General features: G+C 35.5%; 2 protein-coding genes across 2 annotated transcripts in view; both read left to right on the top strand.

Moving 5' to 3' along the window:
* The first annotated feature begins 1691 nt into the window (after positions 1-1691).
* Positions 1692-12381, top strand: LOC126827388 (2-phosphoxylose phosphatase 1). Its single transcript, XM_050556682.2, has 3 exons — positions 1692-2086; positions 9394-9669; positions 10220-12381. The coding sequence occupies exons 1-3, from the start codon at positions 2020-2022 to the stop codon at positions 11380-11382; spliced, it is 1506 nt and encodes a 501-aa protein (XP_050412639.1). The 5' UTR covers positions 1692-2019; the 3' UTR covers positions 11383-12381.
* Positions 12382-20825: 8444 nt separating this feature from the next.
* LOC126827393 (uncharacterized) overlaps positions 20826-25687 on the top strand; it is a 58189-nt gene continuing 53327 nt past the window's right edge. Inside the window, exons 1-2 of the mRNA XM_050556689.2 lie at positions 20826-21091; positions 25487-25673. Of these exons, the coding sequence (XP_050412646.1) occupies positions 25527-25673 (147 nt within the window). The 5' untranslated portion in view covers positions 20826-21091; positions 25487-25526. The remainder of the gene's footprint in view (positions 21092-25486; positions 25674-25687) is intronic.

Below are 25687 nucleotides of genomic sequence, written 5' to 3'. Positions count from 1 at the left end.
TTTGTCATATTCGACGTCTTCTGCTAAACCGCTCGATGGCTTTCAGTGATGTGGTTTAGTTATGTTCCGAGGTTGGTGTGTTTTCAGATTTGTTGAAATAAAGTTATTTTCCAAAAGTAGAAAATGGACAACTAGGGGACCTTTAAGGTTCAAACTTTAATATGGTTTACAATTAACCAAAATTGATAGAGATGTTGCTTGCACGAGGCTTCTTCATAATGGCTGAATGGATTTGGTAGGAATCATTCCTAGATGATAAAGGTAAAGGCGTGATAAAAATGAAAGGGCGGGACCCCATAAGGACGGAGCGGGACAAGGGGCACCACAGAGAGACTGATTTAAACAGCTCCGAAAGTTACTTGGTGGATTTTGATATGAATGGATTGGAATCAGGTTGTCGTTAGTCACGATTGTTCAAGTTAGATCCTCGACCTCATTGGGATGTGGTCGAATGGTTATACGCGTGCGCGTTGGATCAGATGGTCTGTCATTGAGTCGAGTGGTGTGGTTTCGATTACCCGGGGGATCACGTGGCTAAGTGGGTAAGACGCTAGCTCGCTAGCCTGGAGGTCGGGTGTTCGATCCCTGCATTGACCGAGAAAGTTCATCCAGATTTTCCGGCGTGGTTCTCCCTTGTCAGTGATGCAGGACGGAGGGGCTGACAAGGAAAGCTGTCTAGTCGTTCGGATGGGACGAACAACCAAGGTCCCGTGTACACATTGGCGTGCACGTAAAAGATCCCTTGGCAGTTGGAATTCGATATAAGAGTAGGCCGTAGTGCCGCTGTCCGGGCAAAATTTCTCTCATAGCACATTGTATGGCGTATGCCCGTCTTCATTAGCCCAGGTTAGGAGCAGAAAAGTAGGACGTTAAACTCCATTTCATTTTCTTCGATTCCCCGCTTGTACGTGAAGTAGGGTCGCCTGTCCAACCTCGTCGGTTTTCCAGTACTGGGTACTCCAGTTTTCCCACACTGCTAAAGACACCTACACGCAAGCGAATAATTGAAATGAAATTGAACCATGTGACCTAGTTTGTGTCGCGTGGACGGTAACCCCCATTTCTTTCTTTCTCATAGGGGTGTATAGCAGCGTTAGCTTAATTAGCTAGGGGTTGCAACCAAATAAGGGACACTTTTTTTAAACAAAGATACATGGTCCTAAAAGCTGGGGTATATGCTTTGGACCCGGTGGACAGGGATGATCTACTCGAGGGCGTCTATTTTGACATAGCGCGACATAACTTTGTATATTTCAACTAAATTTTGTTTAGTTCATCTTAAGCATGCCGCTTTTGAAATAATAATCAATTGGTGCTGTGTTGTAGGCATTTGTATTCTTACTAAGCTAAATTGCCTTTGCACACATACTGTCAACCCTTCGGGAAGTATGTGGCACACCTACGGATACGGTCTATATTTTAATGGGAAATTACTTAATTAGACTAGAGTTTATTATATTAAAATGTTAAACAAATAACACTGAGTTGAGAGAACGATTAACTGAATGTTATAAAATACATGTCAGTCGTCGTTTATCATAATATACGTACATATGTATAATAATTGGGGTAATATGTATTCTATTACTCTCTAATGATTGGATAAAATATTGAACGGGTATACATGGAAAACGATTACTCCCTGGTATACGTGACTATTCATTGCAACACACGAGAAGGCACAAGGTCGAATGTGGTACCGGCGACCTGGGTTCAGAACATGCAACCGCTTCTCAATTCTCTAAACTGACAATAATTTTCGGTGTTTTCGGAGCAAGTGTAAACTCATAACAGTAACAGGTTTTCTTTGAACAAGTGACGTAGTTAGAGAAACTTCCCTAGCAGACGATATTTCGCGCGCGTTGTTAATATGGATGATGACTACACACGTGCTTAAAGGTGGTAAATTGGGATTATTGTCATGTAACATTTTAGGAAGTTCTTTTAATCGTGCTGGGCTGTTATGTAGTGTAATTTGAAGATAAAGTATGACATTTATTAGTGTAGCAAAGTTTAGTGATGAGAGGACTAAAGAGCAAATGGTGCCTTGTGTTAAGCGGGCTATTGTTCGCTACCGGCGTCCTATGTAAGTATGCTGGATATAACCACACAATGTTTTTGATGCAGGGAGCGGTCATTGTAGCCTGCCCTATAACAGTAATATCTTGATTTGCAAACTTTATTTTGATACGTTAGGGTTATTATTCTATTTTATTGGCTTAGAATACTTGATTAAAGATCGGATAAAATATCTGTGATCCAATGACTTTAAGTGAACGAAACATTACTAACAATAAAGTATTGTTTATTCTAAGGCGTGACGCATTATTGCTTCGGAAGTGACTTGGCAAAATTTATGAATCCAATCGGAACAAATAAGGTGTCGAATATGGATCTATGAGTATGATCACGGGTCTAGATTTTTGGGAGCTATTACGAAATCTGAGACGATGTAAAGGTTTAAGAAGAATTTTGACTGACGTCATCATTAATGACTTCTACACGGCTGATAACTTTGAAACTTTCGCTAATAATCTTTTGAAAAATTCGACTGGGCTATATAAAATGTCATATTTTGTATGGTTATGACTGTACGTGTTAATCAAACATTACTAATGGCCTCGTCTTCTTGAGCCCGGTCGGTGCAGACAAGATGGACGTTAAACCCGATTTATTTCCTTTTCCATTTCTGAAGCCATTATAAATATATTATGACTATTAGTTTACCGTCGTCATTAGCCCAGGCGGAGCAGAACAATAGGACGTTAAACCCCATTTCATTTCTTATTAGTTTATATTCCAGTCAAAAGGCCGACATTTCCCAGTTGATTCAAGGCCAGACTGTTGCTCGCGAAAACGCAAAACACAACAGTAATGGTTTAAAGAAAATACTAACATATAAAACTATTAACTTTGCTCACTTCCTTTTGTCTTTTTTTATTCGCAATCAAAATGAGCAATAAAATGTGTTTAAGATAAGAAGTAGTTAATATTATTTAAGTCAAGACATAAAAGTAAGAATAAATTTATAAAGATGATGTAAAATGTCACGAATAATAGTTTATGTAGCTCTTATTTACTTTACAAAACACTTTATATTATCTTATCTAAAAACGATCTTATCAGTAATATTTGTATTATTTTCCCCCATTCAGATTAGACGCAAGTCACGCAGTTGACTTTAAAAACTAACTACATTTTGTACTGTTGTAAATGTTTTATTACTCTCATTTATTTCTAGAGGCATTTATTTTTCAAATGAAATGGTTTTGGGTAGATTGTTTGCCACTCCTTTGCTAAATCATAAGAATTTTAACGAAAAAATTTAACCGAGGTATTAAGATCAAGGGTGTAGCCTGGTATTGATTCTATAGCACTTCTTTAACTAGAGTTATATTTATTCGAGACAAAATGACAAGGTAATGTTTTGATTTTCTAGTGGAAAGTATTGTAATATATTTCAAGGTCTCTGTGAATAATAAAAGTTTTTGTTTACTTTATAAAAAAATGGTGACAAATACCGTTCATTTAGAATTTCCCAACAAGTAGTTATTGCACCCATATTTCAACGTCCTTGGGTCGACCTATATTTTCTCACCTTTTATATAACCAAAATATTATGGTGCATTGATTGTATTGCTGTGAATTCAACGTTGGAATGAAACGGGGCGGTGTAATATTAATATCGTTATCAATCATTTAGTGTAGGTGTGTGACCATATCCAGGTTATACACAATGTGGCGAATTTTTATAAATTTTGTCCAATATAACGAATTTGCGTATTTTACTTTTTGAACAGCTTCAGGCAAATTGATTGAATATCTATATCACTTTCCTCCGCTTTATATTGGTGTGTGCTTTTATTTACGTCCACTTCAATCGAATTGATACTCTGTAGAAGTGATTACTTTTAATACCGATCAAAAATTCTGAAAATATGGATTTAATTGCAAATCTAACCCCCTCTAATGAGCAAAATTGTTAGCGAACCGGATCACTGACCAATTTTAGTAAAACATATTTTGAATAATTATGTTTTCTATATTAAAAACAAACAACTAAAAGTGACAATAGGGGACCATCTCGAAATTTTGAGCTTTATTGGTAAGGGGATAATGTCTGAAATGGGACAAAATCCGATGTTAACCAGCACTTAGCAAAGAGTTTCGAAACTTCTCATAGAACAATGAAATTATATACCAAATCCAGGTTCCATATAAAAGAGCTTCTCGGTTGAACCATCTCAGTCACCGAATGCTTGTAAAGATAGCATATATTGCTGAACTACATCTTAAAAGAACAGCTGACAAAAATGTAATTCCTTCTCGTAACCGTTCTTTTACACATTTTAATTTCATAACCTATTATGATTGAGTTTTGGAAGCTCCGCGTCTATTTTAATCTCACAAACAATGCGAAATCTATCAATATTTTCTAAAACGCCACTCAATATTAACCGACAATAATGACATAGTGACAGTGGATTACATTTGAACATCTGTTGAGTTATGTATAGACTTGTATATGTACACGCATAAGAATAAAAAAAAACGAACGAATAAGCATATTATAACAAATACTTGTATACTATATAGGACTATTATGTTTAATTTTAGTAGTTTTGAGTGTTGTTATTACATTATTTAACAAAATAGCTGATCATTATGACAATATCTGTAATGCTGGATGCTGGTCATAATTCAGTTAATATAGAGATCGAATAATGATCATTATTATTATATCACACGGGTCGCATATTTAGGATATTTTCATTGCGGGGTTTTATTATGATTGCATGAAACCAGTATTATATCCATATTAATTTTCTGAATGAAAGTGCGTAGGTTTTTGTTTTATTCCAGTCGTCATCTGTTAAATGGTTATAAACTTGAATAGGGGATCATTCCGCCATTTGTAGTTAAAATTCCCGCAGATATTCTTTAGTTCTTTAGTTGTTCGAATTTTTGTCAGTGTTAGAGGGTTTATTTACAGTGGAAAATATATTTTTTCGACAGTAACTTGTAAATATGATTTTGCTTGATATTATGTTATTGATAATGTTACTTGGCATATTGACTGGTAAGTATCAATTTTTAAAGTCATACCAACACAGACTGAAACTGTTCATGATTTTCCTATCATCTTGTATTGATTTTTAAAGATTGGGTAGTTCATGTAGAGATTTTAAAGTTCTTTTGTCGTTGAGGTACGTTATTTTATGTTTGTTTCAGTATTTTTGTCAAATGTTATAAAAGTAACGGTGAATTAGCCACCAGCAAAAATTATCAATATTGATATATGAATATATTGATTCCTAGATTAATTATGTAATTCTAAGGTAATCGTTCGTCTGAATGTGTACGACAAGCCTATAGTGGCAAGGAATGGGGTGTGCGATAAATTATTATCTGTAACCTGTGATGAATGCGACCACTCTTTAAATAGTAAAATAAATTGAGTCTCTGATAGTCATATTTGTGTGGATTAAGCCGAGAAAAATAAGTTGACCAAAATATGAATATGATGATCGACTTTAATATTGACTATACAGTTACAGCGGAAATGATAGATTTTTGTTGAATTATCTTTAATGAATCGTACAAACGTTTGAGTGTTTTCTGGAAATTTACCGAATGAGTTTGTGCTAAATTTGTCAAAATATTATTCAAAATCAATAACATTTAATTTTTGATGCCGGTGATAAAATGTCTGCCTGGTGCAGTAGGTGAGTAGGCATCCATTACTCGGGCCATCCCAAAACCTCTGCACGTCACTGTTAAGATCGAGAGCAAGAAATTTTATTGAATTTCAATTAACACTGATTAATAGCAGATCAAAGATAAGAATATGATGACTGTTTTGCAAACACAGTATAAAATATGAGTTTGTACAAGTTGCGGTTTAACCCATCTCACATTTCTTCTTTCCATGTTTCCACACCCGGCTGACATTTATGTAACCGTGCTTTTACATTGTATAATGCGGAAGACACAGATTTTGCCCCCGTGCAAGAACAGTAACCTTCTATCTGAACAAAGTGTGCGTCCTATTATGTGGGTGGGCGTAGCAAAGAATTCTTTTAAAAAATACTTTAAAATCACGGTCGAATTATGTGTAGCTACGTGTAGATTATGTAAATTGTCTATTTTGTGAACATGTTGTTATCACCTGATGACGTGTTCTGTTTGTAAAAGAGGAGAAAACTTAATGTGTTCAGTATTTCGAGAAATAAAAAATCGGGCGACTAAAATAGTTTTATGAAATTATGGAGAGACAAAGAAAGGCAACTTGGACATCCGTTGCGATATATTATATAAATGCAGTTATGCGCAAAACGAAACAACCCTGTAAATCAAATCCTATATACCCGTACATTGTAGGCACCTAACTATATATTATTGTTAATATAAGTATAATAAAAACAAATATCATTACTTTAATTCTTGTTTATACCACCAAATTAAAATGATAGTCATTTCCCTCATCCGTCCGTCCGTCCTTCCGTCCGCACGTTGGTTTTGTCGTTGACAGTTGATTTACCCTCTAGATGTGTACCCTCTAGATGCAGGCCCTGACAAGGACAGCTGTCTAGTCTTTTGGATGGGACGAAAAATCGGGGTCCCGTGTACACATTGGCGTGCACGTAAAACCTCCCTTGACAGTTGGAAATTCGATAGAAAATTAGGCCGTAGTGCCGCAGTCCGGGCAAAATTTCCCCATATATCATAGCACACTGCATGACATATGCCCGTCTTCATTAGCCCAGTCAGAGCAGAACAGTAGGACGTTAAACCCCATTTTTTTTCATTTTAATTCCATTTCTCTAGATGCATCGGACATATGTCCTCTGCCTTTTACTCAAAATGCGATGTACAATGTTATGGAGCGGGATTTCCACCATAATTCTAACTCCTAACCATGTAGTGCGTATGCTTATATGCTTACTTCTAAAATGATATTTGCTAACGCAAATTCAAGCATTTCTTGAGGTATAACATACGCCGGTCGTCCATATCTACCTCTAGATTTTTCAGGTCAAGTAGGCCTACCGGTCCCGTTGTCTTCTTCTATTACCCCCAACGAAAGTGCCTCAACTGCCACTTCAAAACAATTTAAACAATCATTTACATCGGTAAATTCCGATAATTGCAAAATTAAGTCAAGCTTGACCTCCCACTCCAACCTAAATGAGAAACTGGTACCATTTCTAGATACGATTCGCGCGGCCAAACTTAATAATTTTTATACGCCCACATTTTCATGTGGACGTATATTGTCGTCGCCCCTGTCCGTCCGCTCGTCCGTCCACAATTTGTTTGTGGACACTGTACAGGTCACAATTTTTATCCGATTTTGACGAAACTTGAAATATAGGTCTATCTCCCAAAGATCTCGGTTACTTTCTATATTGACATGTATCGGACCATAACTTCATGGATTATGGCTCGTAATTGTACGAAAAATCACGTTTTTAGCTTGTGGACGCTCTAGAGGTCACAATTTTGATCCGATTTTGATGAAACATAAAATACATGTTTATAACTTCCTGAATTATGGCCCTTGATTAAACGAAAAATCGCATTTTGAGATTGTGGTCTCTATAGAGGTCACAATTTTTATCCGATTTAAATTAAAGAACATAATGACTGCCCCTTGTACGCAAATAGTGTAAAAATATGATATATCAAGGTTGTGGACCCTCTAGAGGCCACAGTTTCTATCCGATTTGGATGAAACTTTAAATATATGTTTTTATCATAATGATCTTTGTTCCTTTTGATAATCACACATAATCACAATTTTTTTTTTTCGATTTTAAAAACCGTTTGGATATATCACCATTCCGCCATAATGAAGGTTGAATTCGAATTTCGGGAAAATCGAAATGAAACTGTCCGACAAAACGGCCGGTGTTTGTACGCAAATTGTGTATAAGCATGTAATACAAAGGTTATGGACACTCTAGAGGTCACAATTTTTATCCCTTTTGATATTTGCGCATTTCAGACCATAACTTTCTGGATTATGGTCCCTGATTGTACAATAAATCGTTTCAGTTTTAGTTTGTTCTCTATCCATCTCTTGCAAAATGTGTGCGTATCCTGCCTGCCAGCCGCTGGTTCTTTTACAAGATTCTTCATTTGCAAAACAATGCCATCTTCAGAAGACATTTTGTAAATAAATTCGACCCCGACCTTCATCTATTTACCGTAAATGAGTCGCAAATGGTGTTTAACGTCCACTTGACACAAACTAGGTCATTTGGGGACTAACATCTAACATATGTTTTTTTAATTTATTTTAGAATAATTCGCTTGCGCGTGGTGGTCCTTAGCAAATTGAGGAAACCGGAGGACCCGGGGAAAACCAGCAAGGTTGGACAGGCGATCCTACCCCTTGTCTCGTACAATCGGGGAATCGAAGCCAGACCATTCGGCCATCCACCCCCACCCCTAATGGAAATAGAATAAAACACAAATTCTAACTGCAATTATTAAGAAATAAGTTAACATTTTTACATGTGTAAATAGCGAATTTAACATATGTTAGTAAGAAGTTACATGCATAGAAGTAAGCATATTAGCATACGCATTACCACGTATCTTCAATAGAAGGCTTGATCTCGCTTTAACTCCGTACATCTTATGAAGAAAGACCTTCACGTAATACCCGGGAAATAGAACAAAACACAAATTCTAACTGCAATATTTAAGAAATAAGCGAATTTAACATATGTTAGTAAGAAGTTACATGTATAGAAGTAAGCATATTAGCATACACATTACCACGTATCTTCGATAGAAGGCTTGATCTCACTTTAACTCCGTACATCTTATGAAGGCCTTCACGTATTACCCTGGATATTTCGGCACTAATTTCGATTGGGTATTCACCCAACTTGAGAGCCTATCAGATTCCCCGATCATCGCGAATACCAAGTCCCGCGCTTTCCAGCTAAAATGTCTATCTATGATAATCGAGTTGCAAAGTTCAAGGTTCGTTCAATGTCAAAGTTTCCGTGAGGGTCGCTATATTTGATTGGACGTTACGTAACTGTTCACGTGTGTGCAGTAAATGGAGATAACCTAGCGATAAGTTTGGGAATTGTAAAGCAATCTAGCAACGTCCAGATGTTGTAAAACTTGCAGTCGTTGCTTCAGGAACAAGGTTAGGAGTTAGAATTATGGGGGAAATTCCGCGCCATACAAGGTTTATAGACTCCACAGGCCACAATTTTTGTCCGCTTTATATTTTCGCTGGCAACATGGTAAATGTTTATAAAAGCGTAGGAATGTTATATTTCTTGTAAATATTGTACTCGAATGACGAAGTGATCAATTAATTAATTGAGTTTGATCATAATTGTAAAATATTATCTCCTTTTATTTCAGATGCTAGTGTTAGTCTTCCATCTTTTACTTACGTACAAGCAGATGGCGCAATAAAGCTAGAGAAACAGAGCGGCATATTCCATTATAAGGGGCGAGTCAAGCGATCAAATCGCAATCTTAGAAACGTATTAATAGATCTTGAAGTGAAACCCGAATCGCCCTACACTCAGAATCTCCAGGAGCTGGTTCATCATACAGCTCCGCAAGATATATTGCATCATCCCCGGGTACAAGAATGGTGCCACAGACCTGATAGCACATTTTCAGGAATGGAGGGTAAGTCTTTTTTTATGGTTAGCACACACCTACAATTTTTTGGAGGTGATTTGTTGACGCGAAACACGTAGCTAATGTTCGATCGTGTTTTAATATGAAACAATTCTAAATGGTGGGTCCTTATAGTTATTTTTGTACTACATAAAGATTTAATTTTTAAAATAAAACAATTGATTAAATGTGTATTAGTTGTAATGTATATTTTATTACAAAAGCTCCCATGGCACATTTATGTTTTAGAATAAGTAAAGAAAACCTCCCAGCAAGTCCCAAGTCCCAGATTTTGTCTGTAAAAACCTCATACCTGCAGGTTGGAAGCAGCTACTGCAATATTAGTGAATATTGTAACATAAATTGTCTCAGTTGCATTTTAGTGTAAAATAAACTTGATTAGTTGAATTGCGTTCCTTACTTTTATTAAGATTTTTTGTTGTTAAAACAGTCTGCATTTCTCCTGTAAACGATATGCATACTGAATAAAAAAAAGAAATTGTAATAGTTTCAGGGATATCATGTCTTTATTCTAAATATTAATTCTCTCATTTTGCAGGATCCCCAGTTCAGGGATATAAATTATCAACAGTACTGGTCTTAGTAACTCCCGGACATACTGTACGCAACCTCCAGCAAGGCAAAGGTGTGGATTCTTCATGCAAACTCTGGGAATTCCTGTCAAAATTTTCAGACGACAAGCTTTCCAGCTATCAGGAAATGTTGTCCATACATAAAAACATGAAGGTAGAAAAGGGTGGCTTTAAGATATTCAATTCTGCCCCTGTGTCGGGGTTCTGTAAAAATGGTGAGCTCTCGCCCCTTGGGGTAAGCCAGCATATTAAATTGGGTGAGTTTATTCGAAAGGCGTATTTCACACAGCTCAAAACATTAAAAACATTACCAAGAGACACCGTAACAATGGCCAATTGTGTGCAAGACCAAGCTGCTTATCAGAGCACCATGGCCTTCTTACACGGTCTGTTTTCTGAGAAGCAGTTCATTAAAGCAGGAATTAAAAAGGTCCAAGACAACTTATGTAATAGTAAAAACGGATTGCCGTGTAATTGTCAGACTCTTTCTCAACATACGGACTTTATTACAGATCCTTATGACACAGCATTAAAATATATTCCCGACATCCACACAAAATCTAACTTGGTATACACAGACACCATACAAAAGACCAGCAATCTCATAGCCAAAAATCTCAAAATCCTAAACGGTGTTTCGCAATTATGTCAAACAAATGGTGAAATTTGTAAAGATAATACTAAATGTAATGACATGTCCATGAATTCTATTGTTCAAGTTTTTAACATGTTAGATAAAAGCATTTTCAATATAACCCAATCTGCAGATTTTGTCTCGAAATCTCGTCTGTATAGCCATCCATTTTTAATGAAAACAGTAAGTCTGCTTTTGGAGCCGAAGCAAGACTTCGCTCTTTATACCATCAAAGATTTCCTTATGGTAAACCTTCTGGTAGCATTAGGGATTCCTGTTAACTCACTGCCTTCGCCAGCATCAAGAGTAGCAATCGAAGTCCATGAAAGATCGTTACGTAGCTTAACCCGGAAGAGGGTCGTTAGGGTTCTTGTAAATGGTAGAGATTATACACCTTATCTGACGGCCTGCTCGGCCGATTTTGGTCCTAATTGTGATCTGATGCTTCTCCAAGGTTTAAAATTGTATAATTATGACTTAGAATGCGGCAATTAACCAGCTCCAAAACCGTTTGGGAGCTGGATATATGATGAAATTTCCGATGAAAAGTTTCACCAATTATAAATAACTACTGGCATTTATACGCAAAGAAAAATCCGCTATTTTTATCACCGATGCATAATTCTTGTTACGCATGTACATTTAAGTCGATATAAATTGCATAAAATGTAATGTTGTAAAGTATTATACTCTTTTTTATTAAGACATTGAATTATTCTCTGTAAAAGCGTATTTAACTTGATATCTGGAATCAAACTATACATTTTTTTATTTGTTAATCCAACGAGTTTTGGATATTGTTTTATTGTTAATGATATATTTTACCGAGAACTTTTTATATTCCATTTATTTGCCAAAGGTGTACATGAGTATAAGTATTACTATGTATATATGTGTAGATGTATGGAACGGTTTGAATGCCTTCTACCAAATGATAATACATGTTAGTAAAAAGAATCTGTGCGATTTAAATACGGTGATTTTTTTAATTTTACGTGTTACTATATGAAAATATTATTTAGCTATTAGTGAATGTGTGTGTATGGTATGTGTATGTGGTTTTTTTTTTTTTTTTTTTTTTTTTTTTTGCTTGTTTTAAGAAATTAATATTTGTATGCTGAGACGGTATTCGTAAAATTCGTAAAGACCTACGCTCCAGTTAGTCTGGTTTCGTTTTATTTCTACTCATTGTATTGATACTTTGCTTTTATTGTCAAATGTGTCGTCCTTATGCCGTGTTTGCGGGGTTTTATTTTGCTAGGAAATCGATTTTGAATTTGTCTGATTGGCTGACTATAATCGATACTATTAAAATACAGATGTGACGTCACCTTTTGATGTTGGCGTACCATTATTTCAAATAATGGTACGGGCAATGTTCCAAGCGTACTACTAGTTGCAATATTGGACCGGCGTGACGTATTTCATTGAAATGCACGTGCTGGATACTGTCTGTATTTTATGTTTTTTAATGGTCCGAGTGCGAGACATTAATTAAGTAATATATAGATATTGTACGAGTGCGATAGCACGATGGCAATATCTATATATTACACAATGTCTTGCACGAGACCATTAAAAAACATAAAATACAGACAGTATCCAGCACGTGCATTTCAATGAAATACGTCACGCCGGTCCAATATTGCAACTAGTAGTACGCTTGGAACATTGCCCGTACCATTATTTGAAATAATGGTACGCCAACATCAAAAGGTGACGTCACATCTGTATTTTAATAGTATCGATTATAGTCAGCCAACCAGACAAATTCAAAATCGATTTCCTAGCAAAATAAAACCCCGCAAACACGGCATAAGGACGACACATTTGACAATAAAAGCTGGATTGACAATGTCGACTATTTATCGGATGTTGGATAACGTATTTAATTTCCCAACATATGTACACAGATGAAATTCACCAAATTCTCTCTCGACAAAATCGGGGTATTAAATAATATCCAACATTTCGTTTATAAATGGTCGACGGTCTCATCTCAGCATTACATAATGTGTAACGATTTGGGTTTGCAACTCCGTTTGACTCTATAGTACTTTTATTTGGATAGTATGGCTTAATATAGTGTGTTACTTCCCTTGTATTTGAGTATTGTGTATACATGTATTTTATTTGGATAGACAACTATAAAATCATTACGATTTACTGACAATTTACGATTTATTTGGAAAGTATGAATTTATATTTCAAGTCTGGATAGTTGGAATTTATGTTTATTTGTCTGTGTGGACTGATAATAGTGTTACGTCCCTTGTATTTGTCTATTTTGTATAAATGTATTGTGTAATTTGTTATGCGTGCGCCTATGTATAGATCTGTGTTTTTGTGTACATGACTCTCCGCTAGTCAAAGAAAAACGTCTACTGCTAGATAAGTAACGTTACGGGTGGCCTCTAATGGAGAGAATGTTTTTGATAATAATTTATTGATTTATTTAAGATCTCATATATTATACAAGCACTTGGAATTATATAGGTGCCTAAACTACACCCCTCCCTGTCATACAATAATTAGGTAAACTGTCTACTGACAAACAGTAACGTTACGGGTAGTTATGACAGAAGGGGTATATTTTTATAGTATGTTTTTTTTATATTTAATCTTTTTTAATGCAATATATAATATTATCCGTTGTGTTATTACATTTAATAAATGTGTATAACGTAATATGTTATGGATAAACCCTTTTTGTATTGGGGTTTAGAATACTAGATTGAATTTTCTTTAAGAAATGAACTTTTCGATGGTAAGAAATTTCTGTAAAGTATGTTCACTGTTGAATTACATGATTTGGTTTTTTTACAGTGTCTTTTAATCAGCCACGATTCTGTACATGTACTGGAATATTTTCTCTTTTAATGAAACATATCTGGTGTCAGGGTTATCCAATATGGTGCAATATTAACAGCAAATATTTCAGGAATCTCTCAAGAGCCCAATGCCTTAGTGTAATTTTGAGTATTGATATTATATTTAATAACTAATTATTCAGCAAATTATATTCTCTAATTTGTAATTACACACATACAGCGCTGAAATACTTTATAGCCATTGTGAAAAGAATATCCTGGCTATTACTATTCATTCAACGAGCAGTATATTTTCGTTGAGAAATACGATTCTTTGTATTTAATGCTGAAATAGAAATACATAACTCAAGTTTGTAGTTGGGGGCGGGGTGGGATGGTATGGTATGGTCGACTTTAACTGCTAAAGACTTAAGCGTGCAAGCGCACGTATTCCATATCAATAGAGATGTTTATTATTAGTTTTAAAACTTTATTATTAGTCACCGGTGATTGGTATTTGTTTTTACTACAAACCATCTGTTTTTTCATATACTTGTGTTGTCAAGGTAATAAATAACAAATATGGCTAAAAAAATAACTAATGAGATTGTATCATTGCCTACCGCTCATGGCATTTCATAATAGACAAATATTCTGAGAAACGGTGAAAGAAAAAATTCTCAATACATTCAGCTTTGTTTTTTTTAATCGTGTCCATAATAGAATATTCCCTGTTTTGTGATTGTTAATTTCTAGGCTAGGTATATTTAGATATTGTATTGCATTTTGTATATTAATGATTATGTTTTAAGGTTTGATATTTGATATACACATAGCACATTTATTGCCATTTACCCATCCAGCAGATTACTTCTTTCGACATAGAATATGTCACAGAATCTCAACAATGATACCGGTTTATGTTTGGCTTGGTGAACTTATTTTATAAATTAAATAATGTGCATCTTTAAAGTGTGTTTTGGTTGTTGTTATTTATACTAATCTACCCATATAGATGCACAATTTAACGCGTGTGCGTGGTATCATTAGGTCTGTCACTGGGTCAAGTGGTATGGTTTCGCTTCCCCGTGGTTTCGCCTGTTCAACCTTGTAGTTTTTCTACGGGTCCTCCTTTTTCGCCCCACTGCTAAAGACCTCTACGCACAAGCGAATTATAGAAATAAAAAATCGAACCACGTTAGTCCCGAAATGACCCAGTTTGTGTCGAATGAACGATAAACTCATTCTCTCTCTCGTGTCAAAATGGGGATTCAAGTAGCATAGTGTATTTTTCTAACGAGTTTTAAAGTAGCTAAGTCTCTAACTCAATATCATCCAAAATCTTCAACATTGAAAACACAAATTAATTGTCAATTTAAATCAACACTGATGCTGTGATCTTACCGTAAAAAGATGGGCTTCTGATATCCAATATTTAAGACAAAATAAACATTTTGCCATTGGTACACGAATCGTGTACCATAATGCGCTTCAGCCCCAGTTCTAGCAAGAGACTCGAGGATTAGCTAGACATATTGCACCAAACCAAACGGCGTATGTAGACTGGAATAACCAGGCGCTAGAAATTTGCATTCGATTGAGACTGCGGACTTATTTCGCGGAACATAACTGATTTGAAATTAGAGTAAAAACGGAAACCATTGAATGTATATCAGTTTATATACATTCATATTACAGTATTATATGAGTTGCAACCCACTTGTGTCAATTTCTAGGTCCCAAATGTTAGCGAGTTAGCTCCTTTAAGCAAACTGAATCACAAACGGGTGGTTTTCTTTAGCAATAAACATCATATTTCTTTCTCTTGACTCCCAAATTTTTATGTAAATTAAATCTACCAGATGTTGTGTCAAAACATTGTATATCAAACTGATTTTAAAAATCGTATTATCTCTTCAGATAGAAACACATGATGGTTGGGTATTGAGTTTGAGTGAAGGTTATCGGATCTCTGTATTCTCCTGTGTGTATAAATGTCAATCAGTAAGTGATGGTAAGACATGATATTGACAAGTAACATGTACTGTAACACTCCAACATTATCCAATAATATCATAACTTGTTGATAACAATAATACCCAATACTTTAACATGACCACGTAATTTAGTTTCATATTTTCGATTAACAACAAAACTAGAATATTCCGTCTTTTGCCGCGCCCGGTGTCCTTTTTATGGATCGTTTGTGCTGTTACGGAAGACCATTAGGGTCAATCAAATGAAAAAATAATTATATTGTGGGCAATATCTATATATTTCTCCCAAGCCTCTTTCTAATTCAGGACCTGCACTATTGGGAAGTCCATCCGGCTATCAATGTTATAGCGATGGGCTTTACAATTTGTAACAAAAAAAACCCCCAAAAACATCCCAAAAACCAAACAAAACAACTATTATATCATATAAGATTTCGCAGGCAAGTGAAACGACGGGTCCACCGTAGAACAACAATAACTAATTGAAACAGAGCAAATCATCATCAAACAATTGTTGCAATAAAACGGAATTAAATAAATATACGTTAAGCGAAATAATGAACTGAAGAATATTATACCCCATAAGATGGAGTTTGTAGTACATTATTGTGGATGGTTGGTAATAATTCATTTTAGATTGGGCCAGTCCCTATCCCTTCGGACCGTTACCATTTTACCAGACACGCTAAATTCAACATACAAACTAATCCATACACCATTTTAATATCAATTTAAGTAATTTAAAAAAATATGTGTCCCAATTAACCTCATTAACAATACAAACACTCTTATGAATCACGAAATTAAATCTGCAATCAGGAGACGGTGATTACAAATTTTGAAAGCAAATATCTAAATTAGCTTTCTACTTCCATAACTGTGTTTGCGTGTCATTTTTATCGGTGGTATTTGTTAAATTTTCCTTTCATAATCAGACCAAAATAGGTGCTGCCCCACCAATGTGTCGCCTTGAGAGATCGAAGCGATAAATTATATTGCCCAATGTCCCCGCTAACAATGCAAACATTCTTATGAATCAAGAATCTACACCTGCTTTTAGGAGGTGGTAATGGTTGATCTGCGCGTAAAAGATGAAAATTTTGTGCTTGTCGCATTCGATGTGTTCCGTAATCCGACATATTATGTTAGATGTTTGTCTATTTGACCTTAGTGTCATATTTGTTGATGAGCGAAAAAGTTTAAGTGATGAAGTTACATAAGATGCTAATACCCGTGTCCATTGTTGTAAGAGCCCGGTATATTATTAGACCAGCTATATCTATGGTGTTTACCGTTATGTACATATCATGTAGACTTACATGCTTATATTGATCAATGTTTGTCATCCTATTATATAATCTTAAATATATCCGTCTAATAATAGACTGATTTAAAGGTTTTAACCTTTATTTAGAACTATGTCACTTTATTCTATTAATAATCTGTTCCTCAAACATAATTAGATCATCTATGCGGCCCCCACAAAATATCTTTATCAGAAAATAGTCTCGTATTGCATATCTGTATCAGAAAACAGAGTCTTGTTGCATATCTGTATCAGAAAATAAACACTTAGTCCACAATAAGTCCACAACAAATTACATATGCTAAAACTTATTATAGGTGGACCAACAAGTAATATCAATTACAGAATGAATGAAATTGAAACAAATATTTTGAAAAGAAAACGGGTGTCGTGATAAATTACATTAAGAGGTTAAGAATTAGATTGGCCACCTTTAAAACGAATAGTTCATTAAAGGTCGGATAAAAAGTTCTGTTTTAGGATTCTTCTTAAAAGCGATCAAAAGTTGTGCTAGCTCACATTAGATACTACGCGTATTCTCATTTTATATAAAAAAACCCATCCAAGTTTGCCCTTGTTCACCACAGTTTCTTTTATACGTATTCACAATATCTTACATGTAAAAATATCCTCCTGTAATACTCCGTCTATATACACAGCAAAGGTTGGCAATCCCGTGGACATTTTTTGTTACTTAACTTGTTCAGGTTAAGATTTTTTAATCCGTAAGAACTTAATCTTCAGTGGCTTATTTGTTTTTCTTTTGAAACCAATAGCTTTGAAGTCTTTAAAAACGATTAGCGTTGAACTGTTAATTGGATGCTAATCGGTATAAGATTTGAACGGCAACCGATTGGTAGAAAAAAAATGAACTTTAACACCCCGCGATTCAATTGTTTCTATATAATAAATGAAATGAATGGTGTTTAACGTCCTACTGTTCTGCTCCGAATTGGGCTAATGAAGACGGGCATACGCCATACGCCATACACCCCGCGATTCAATTGCTTCTATATAATAAATGAAATGAATGGTGTTTAACGTCCTACTGTTCTGCTCCGAATTGGGCTAATGAAGACGGGCATACGCCATACAGTGTGCTATGAGGGAAATTTTGCCCGGACAGCGCACTATGGCCTACTCTTATATCAAATTCAAACTGTCAAGGGATCGTTTACGTGCACGCCAATGTGTACACGGGACCTCGGTTTTTCGTTCCATCCGAACGACTAGACAGCTGTCCTTGTCAGACCCTCCATCCTGCATCACTAGGTGTCGTTAATGTTCTCAAAAATACAACGTGACTAAGTGGGTAAATTAAAAATCAAGAATTAAACATTCATCGGCATTTATACGAATTAAAATGAAATAGTTCGTATCATATCTGCTAGGGGATGAAGAGGTTTAATGTCTTGTCACCACAATATATCGGTTATTTTGAGACTAACATATTATGGTATAAATAAAAAATGCCACTAGCACTTCTCAAATAAATTCAAATTATTTCAAAGTCATTATTAGAGTAACAATATGTGAAATTTCCCAGGTATACATGTTAAAATGACATAATGTAATAATATCTGAACGTTACCAGGTATGCGTGTTAAAATGACATATTAGTGTAATAATTTTACCAGGTATGTGTGTTGAAATGGTATATTAGTGCAAAAATTGTGTGAACTTTACCAGCTACGCGTGTTAAAATGGCATATTAGTGTAATAATATGTGAACTCTACCAAGTATGCGTGCTAAAATGATATACTAGTGTAATAATATGTGCATTTCACGAAGTATGCGTGTTAAAGTGACATATGACTGTAATACTATGTGAACTTGAACAGGTATACATGATAAAATAATCTGGGAGATACATTTTCGTGTATACGGGCCGAGTTTTATCTCACCGTCTTCCTCGCTGGTTCCCCGACTGATGCGGACAACTTACCTTTTGCGATTTCGAGAGAGAGAGAGAGAGAGAGAGAGAGAGTCTAAACCACACCAGTTGACTCAATAACAGGCCTTATGATACAACGCGCACGCGCTAACCATTCGCCGCCACCCCGTGAGGTTTGTGCATTCAGAAGTTCAAATAGCCTGAACATTTCCATGATTCAACTATGCGTGTTAGTAAACTATTTACATGCTTTACGTTAAAAAAATTTAAAATATCAAGCGTGCCGGTTATGTTTCTCACTATTAACAAATGGGTTTGGCACGATCAACTTTTACATAAAATTCGTTAATTATTAGGGTAGTGTTTAGTTAGTGTCTAACTAAATATTTTGTATTCCCAGGTTTAGAGTGAAATTTATTGTGTTTCAGATCAATGACTGACACCCATTGTCAAGAACGAAGTTTTTATACAATGTCACAAAGACGAAAAGAGGGAGACTGGATTGACAAAGAATAATAGATTATTCTTATCCACTTGTAGATTAAAATAGTCGCGATTGTGTGTGTGTTTTTTTCAAAAGTTTTAAACTCTGTGTTCAGAATTTGCTACTTAAAGAAAAGAACAATTAAAGCCGGCTACGAAAATATCCCCCGGGTGAATTAAAAAAACAAGTAATCAAAACGGATTCAGTTGTTAGATTTTAAAGGGCTAATCACCTTAATGAGATTTAAAAATCTTAAGTCATTAAATCAATACTGTACTAATGAACACAATACAAAGTGTAAAGGCAAAATAGGCTTGGTTTTTGACTTCATTATTATACGATTTCTTTAAATCATCGATTAATTTACTTATGTCGCATAAGACCCCCGCCTTTCTCTTTTATTTGATATGCCTGCGTTTATTTATAAATTCTAGTGATTTAAACATGTTAATATTGTCTGAGATATCACCCGAGGTGGAAGCGGACATTAAGCCTTAAGGAAGGAACGAAAGAACGATCTAATGGTTCATCTGTTATATGTGCGTCATTCTTTATTTGTTGAAATTTACACATAAATAAATAAGTCCTATTTGTTATATCTGATAATCACTTTTGTAAATATTCATTATTTTAAGAAATGTCATGGTTGGTGATATTACTTCCGGGCGTTAAATCAAGTTATTTCAGACATTTCTTTCGTAGCGTACAAGGATTGCCCAAACTTCTTGTCTACGATATCTCAGATTTTGTGCAGCTTGACAAAACATCTTCTTTTAAATTTACATTTTATAAGACCAAGAAGGCGGAACGTGTGCTCTCAATGGGATGAGTGCATATTCAATAATGAATTATAGATCTTAATAAATGGCATAATTTGAAAAAAAAAAGAAATATCATAATACTAATGATTTTCTGTAATTCGAAATACCATATAATAAAATAGTTATCACTAATAATAATTGAATAATGGTGCATATACAGAATACCCGTTTAAGCGTATAGAAATAACAAGTATTTACTAACTTCCCGTACAGCGTCCCGCGAAACTATTTATCAACAAATGACTTTAAATGACTTTAGACCAATCTTGTTCAAACGAAGAACAAGTGTGCAGTAAGATAAGACAATTTTACAATAATTTTATTAAACAAATGGCAGTGACCATATGCATGAAAACAGCGTGGTTTATTTCTGTATAAGGGGATCAATTGGATAATCGGGTCTACGATCATTATCGTTCAGTCTGTTGTTAAATCTTAATTCCCACACCTCACTATTACGATACTTGGTTTGGAAACTGGTGTGTGACGATGGGCTACTCTATGTTGCTCGTGAGTATAGTTAATTGACGGGGATTACCTGAAGGCGAACATTGTTTGTTATTGGTCTGAGGAGTCGAGGTGTCGATAGACACGTCTTAATAAGCTGACAAGTCAATTATACACCATCTTAGGTAGTAAAGGACATATATATATATGTATAGTGTTTTCAACTTTTTTATGTGACAGTCAACAATATCGGACATTTTAACGGATGTTTTTACTCACGGACAATTTTGTGAACCGGTTTTTAGCAAAGTGTGTTTTAGTGAATGACTTGGAGTATACTAGTACGTATATACACATGTTCAGCGAGGATGTTCAGTGTGGAACAGATTGACGAAGACAGTTGAATTAGGCTTTTAAAATGTAATATTTATGGAGATTTAACAGGTAAATGAAATTTTATATTACCCATATCGAATGAAATTAGTGCTGATCACACTGCTTTGATATTTCAGCCTAATACATGCTTCGGTTTCCTTCACTGTAAAAGTGTGGGTTAGTTTGCGACTGGAGACCTCGATCACAATTATATTTTCAGTTCCTCTATCATGATGTCTGTCAGGACGTTAGTGCAAGTTTCGAAGCAATTTTCCATTAAATTTCAGTAACAGATCACGGTAATAGGTGTTACTCATGGATATAAAATACAGTATCCCCTTCATGGATTACAAAACAAGATAGGAGCCACGGTGGCTAAGTGGGTAAGACGCTGTCTCGCTAGTCTGAAAGTCGCGGGTTCGCTCCCGGTGTTAGCATAGAAAGTTCATCGGTATTTTCCGGCGTGGTTCCCCTTGTCAGCGGTGCATGGCGGAAGGCCTGACAAGAACTGCTGTCTACCGTTCGGATGGGACGAGAAACCGAGGTCTCGTGTACACGTAAAAGATCCATTGGCAGTTGGAATTCGATATAAGAGTAGACCGTGGCGCCGCTGTCCAGGCAAAATTTCCCTCATAGCACACTCAGTATGGCGTATACCCGTCTTTATTAGTCCAATCGGGGCGGACCAGTCGGACGTTAAACGCCATTTCATTTCATTTATGTTGATTACTAGCTCAAGAACAAAAAATCTGTTTCCAATTCCCTAATTGTCGCGAGACCATGTCGTCTCGGGTTAGGGTCTATAGCCTGAAGAACCAATAATGCGACATGGTAGGAAATGAGGTCAGTGAGGATATTCTGTGTATATGTCATTGTAATTGCTTTGATTCTCAAATGATTGCAGCTACCGTCGAATCTAATATCCACATTAATGTGGAATATTATTTACCCCTCTCGTGGGAAAGAGCTCGATTATATTACGTGGAACGGATTACTGTATTTGACAAAGTTTGTAATATTTTAATACTAGCAGGATATCCGGCTTCGCCCGGGTCCCAAATTCATCCGAGGCCTAAATTCGCCCTCGGCCCAAATTCGTCGGGGGACCAATTCGTTGGGGTCCCAAAATTCGATGGCCTAAAACATTCGAGGGGCCATGCTGTTTAATTTGATACCACATAATATGAGGGGGCAGGGCGCGCGGTGACGAAGCGTTATTCGCCCGGGGCCCAGGCCCAATTCGACCGGTGCCCAAATTCGATGGGCTAAAACATTCACGGGGTCATGCTGGTTAATGTGATATCACATAATGTCGCGGTTGATCGCGACAACGAAGCGTGATGGGCCAACACACACACAGACATCTTAGATTTTATTTATATAGAATATATACCAGTATGTAATTATGGTCATTAATAAAATATGGACTTAGTTACTTGACTTCAACAGACCAAAAATAAAAATCAAGCAATTGTTTTTCTATGCACTTGCGAAAAAATCATTTCTTGATAGTGATGGGTATTTTTAATGATGAATTGGGCTTCAACAGAAACCAATTTGTTCCTCTATAACTTAGTACTAACTCGATTTACATTTTGAAAATCCAAGCCATGTTTAAGTGTGAATATAGAACGTAAAAATCATTTCTTGGTAGTAATAGATATTTGTTATTATGAAATGAGTTTAATTAAGACCGTCTATTATTTGATTAAAAGGATTATGTCAGATAAGACAATGTACCGTCATTAAACCATGAGAAACCCTGGCTATCATACCGCGTATAGTAAATCTGCAATTATACAGTGCATTGTGTAGATGCTATTATTTGTACTAGATATATTAATTATAGATATGAAAAGTACCTATATATTGTTTCTGATGTATTGTTTGTGAGTTTGAACAGGTGTACAGGTGGGATCAGACAATACATATTAACTATTAATATATGTATTCATATATGCACATTGATTTCTAGAGAATAGACGTCGTACAGTAATATATCTAAGATATATAATGCGGTATTAATTACTTATATGTAGTAAAAAAGTATATACATTTATGTATATATATCTGATTATGTTCTTTTACTTATTAATCGGACAATGAAGTAATAAAGTCCTAATCATAAGTTCGTCTCTGTATTTTAAAGCATGGTTAACATAGGCATTAAGAACACTTTCTGTATATCTCTGGGTGTATGGGTCGAGGTGCAATATCATTGTGGTTTAAAAAGTATTAAGAGACATGCTACCTAACTCCAAGTGCATGGGTCGAGGAGAAACATAATTGCGATTCCAGAAATTTATGTCTTACGATTCAGTCCAACCCCACGACGCATATCCACTTAGCTATCCCCCAAGGTATTACGAAACATTCTAAGCAACTATGAGTGCATTAGTCGAGAAAAAATATCATTGAGACTCAAAATCTCACAATTTAGTCCAAACCCCACGACCCATATCCACTTAGTCATTCCCGACATGCTGAGGACATATTAGCACCTTATAATGTATCAATCGCCACCTTTCACCTAACGGTATACAGAGGAGTGAAAATATAAGTAACAATAACGTATTTAGTACAGCTTATATATACATTAACAATAGATAGTAATAAATAAACAAAGATTCACATCAATGAAGGTAAAGAAACAATGCTATTATACTAGCTGGACCAGTTTGGACATGAGCTTACTAATTATTGACTTTAATAAAGACCATCTTTGTTCTTAGTTTTTTAGTGTCTGTGTGAAGTGCGTGGTCAGTATGGGTGTTATTGGGATTAGGGATTATGGTCTCTCCAATGACCGGTGTCAATGTCGCCCATTCATTCGATTGTTACCACAAGTATTTAGATGATCTAAAAGACCCCTGACAATGTACTTCATATAAATTATCTGGGAGAAAGAGACAAATAAAGTTTGAGAGATTGAGATAGAGAGAAACAAATGGGTTTCAACGCCAACGCGGCGTCATTTCGGAAATAAGATACATTTATGGTTCAATTTTATTTCAATAATTCGCAGGAAACTGCATTACATGCGACCCCACTCCTTGGATCGCACAAGCGGGGAATCTAAGCCACACTACTTGACCCAATGACAGATCACGTGATTTAAAGCGCACATGTTAAACCATTCCGCACCCCCACGCCCCATTGGGAGAAACAAATTTTTTAATGACACTGGCACACATAGACGGTACTCAAAAATACAAGATCATTTGACACATTTATCCGCGATGGAGTTCACCCCACACAATTACACAAAACAAATCTACGGACAAGACACAATACGCAGAAATCACAAACAACCGCACATATCAGATTGAGTGAATGGATCCGGGGGGGCTAGCCATAAGCGTCCACTGCGCTGTACAATCAGTAGTGATAACTTATTGAAAAAATGAATACTTTGGTTAAAAGTTATAATTATTAACTATTTCATTTACCAAATTAACCTAGATGTGGGTTGTAACTTGTACTTGTATGTCCACATTATATAGAATATTGTATAGGTATACTAATATAGGATTTATTTATGTTTTACAACAGTGTCATATGTTTCTTTCTTCAAATTCCCCAAACTGTAATTTACATTTTGTTTACATTTACAAGCCCCATGATCCATCAGTTTAGTTTTTAAACTATTATTATTTACGCATCATTAAATAAACACATAGAAATATAATTAGGCGTACACCATTATAAAGTGCAAGATGACCAGCTATTTAATGGCCAAAAAGATCCCTGACACTACCTGTCAAATCGTGACATTCATCTTTTATATACTGATATATATACAATAAACTGACTATGTTGTTAATAGCGCTATTATATTGGTAAATAATGGTCTAGTCGTTCCATCTATGAAAATTATAATTAAAATGGCTGTAGAAAGGCACCCTTGACTAATACCTACTTCATGGTGACTTTATTAAAAGCTACACACTGTGTTCAGTGGGGATGGTCTACAAGTTAAGGTAAATAGATATGTCAGTGGGGAGTTACATAAATGGATAATGCTATAGTGCTGGGTAAATATTGTTACTCAGTGCACAATATTTAAGAATAATATATGAGAAATCGTCAATACTGTTACGTTTCCCGATACTCGTGAAAAGCTTTCTAAACATAATTTACATTTACCTACCTACACATGGTGGGCTCGATCAATAGTTGATGTATTATAAATTTCTATTTTTCCCGCTGTCATTTAGGTTTTACGAAACAAAGTGTGACGGTTTGATATTATGCATGGATGACATAATAAAACCCCTAAGCACAAATGAATTATTTAAATAAAATTGTACCACGTGCGATTCATGAAATGACATAGTTTGTGACGAGTGGGTGTTGAACCCGTTTGTCTCTTCCCATGTTCTTGGTGAAAGTGCAAATATCCCTCTAAGACATTATACTAGTAATTACAGATTTTAATAATAAAAATTTCATTCTATTTTGCAGGAATTAATATAGAAAATCAGACCAGATAAATAATGTCAAGATGGAGACGATTGGAATTCGATACAAAGAAAATGAAGACCCTGTGCTGACGAAATTGCAGCAATTATTGATGAACGTTCAATTCAACAAAAAACAAGAGATAAACTTAAACAAAATACGACGCAAGTTTTATTCAACGAGCACGCCGGTAAGTTGTTTTAG

The sequence above is a fragment of the Patella vulgata genome, chromosome 7, assembly GCF_932274485.2.
Source record: "Patella vulgata chromosome 7, xgPatVulg1.2, whole genome shotgun sequence".
Taxonomy (NCBI): domain Eukaryota; kingdom Metazoa; phylum Mollusca; class Gastropoda; family Patellidae; genus Patella; species Patella vulgata.
This window is presented reverse-complemented; position numbering and strand designations above follow the sequence as displayed.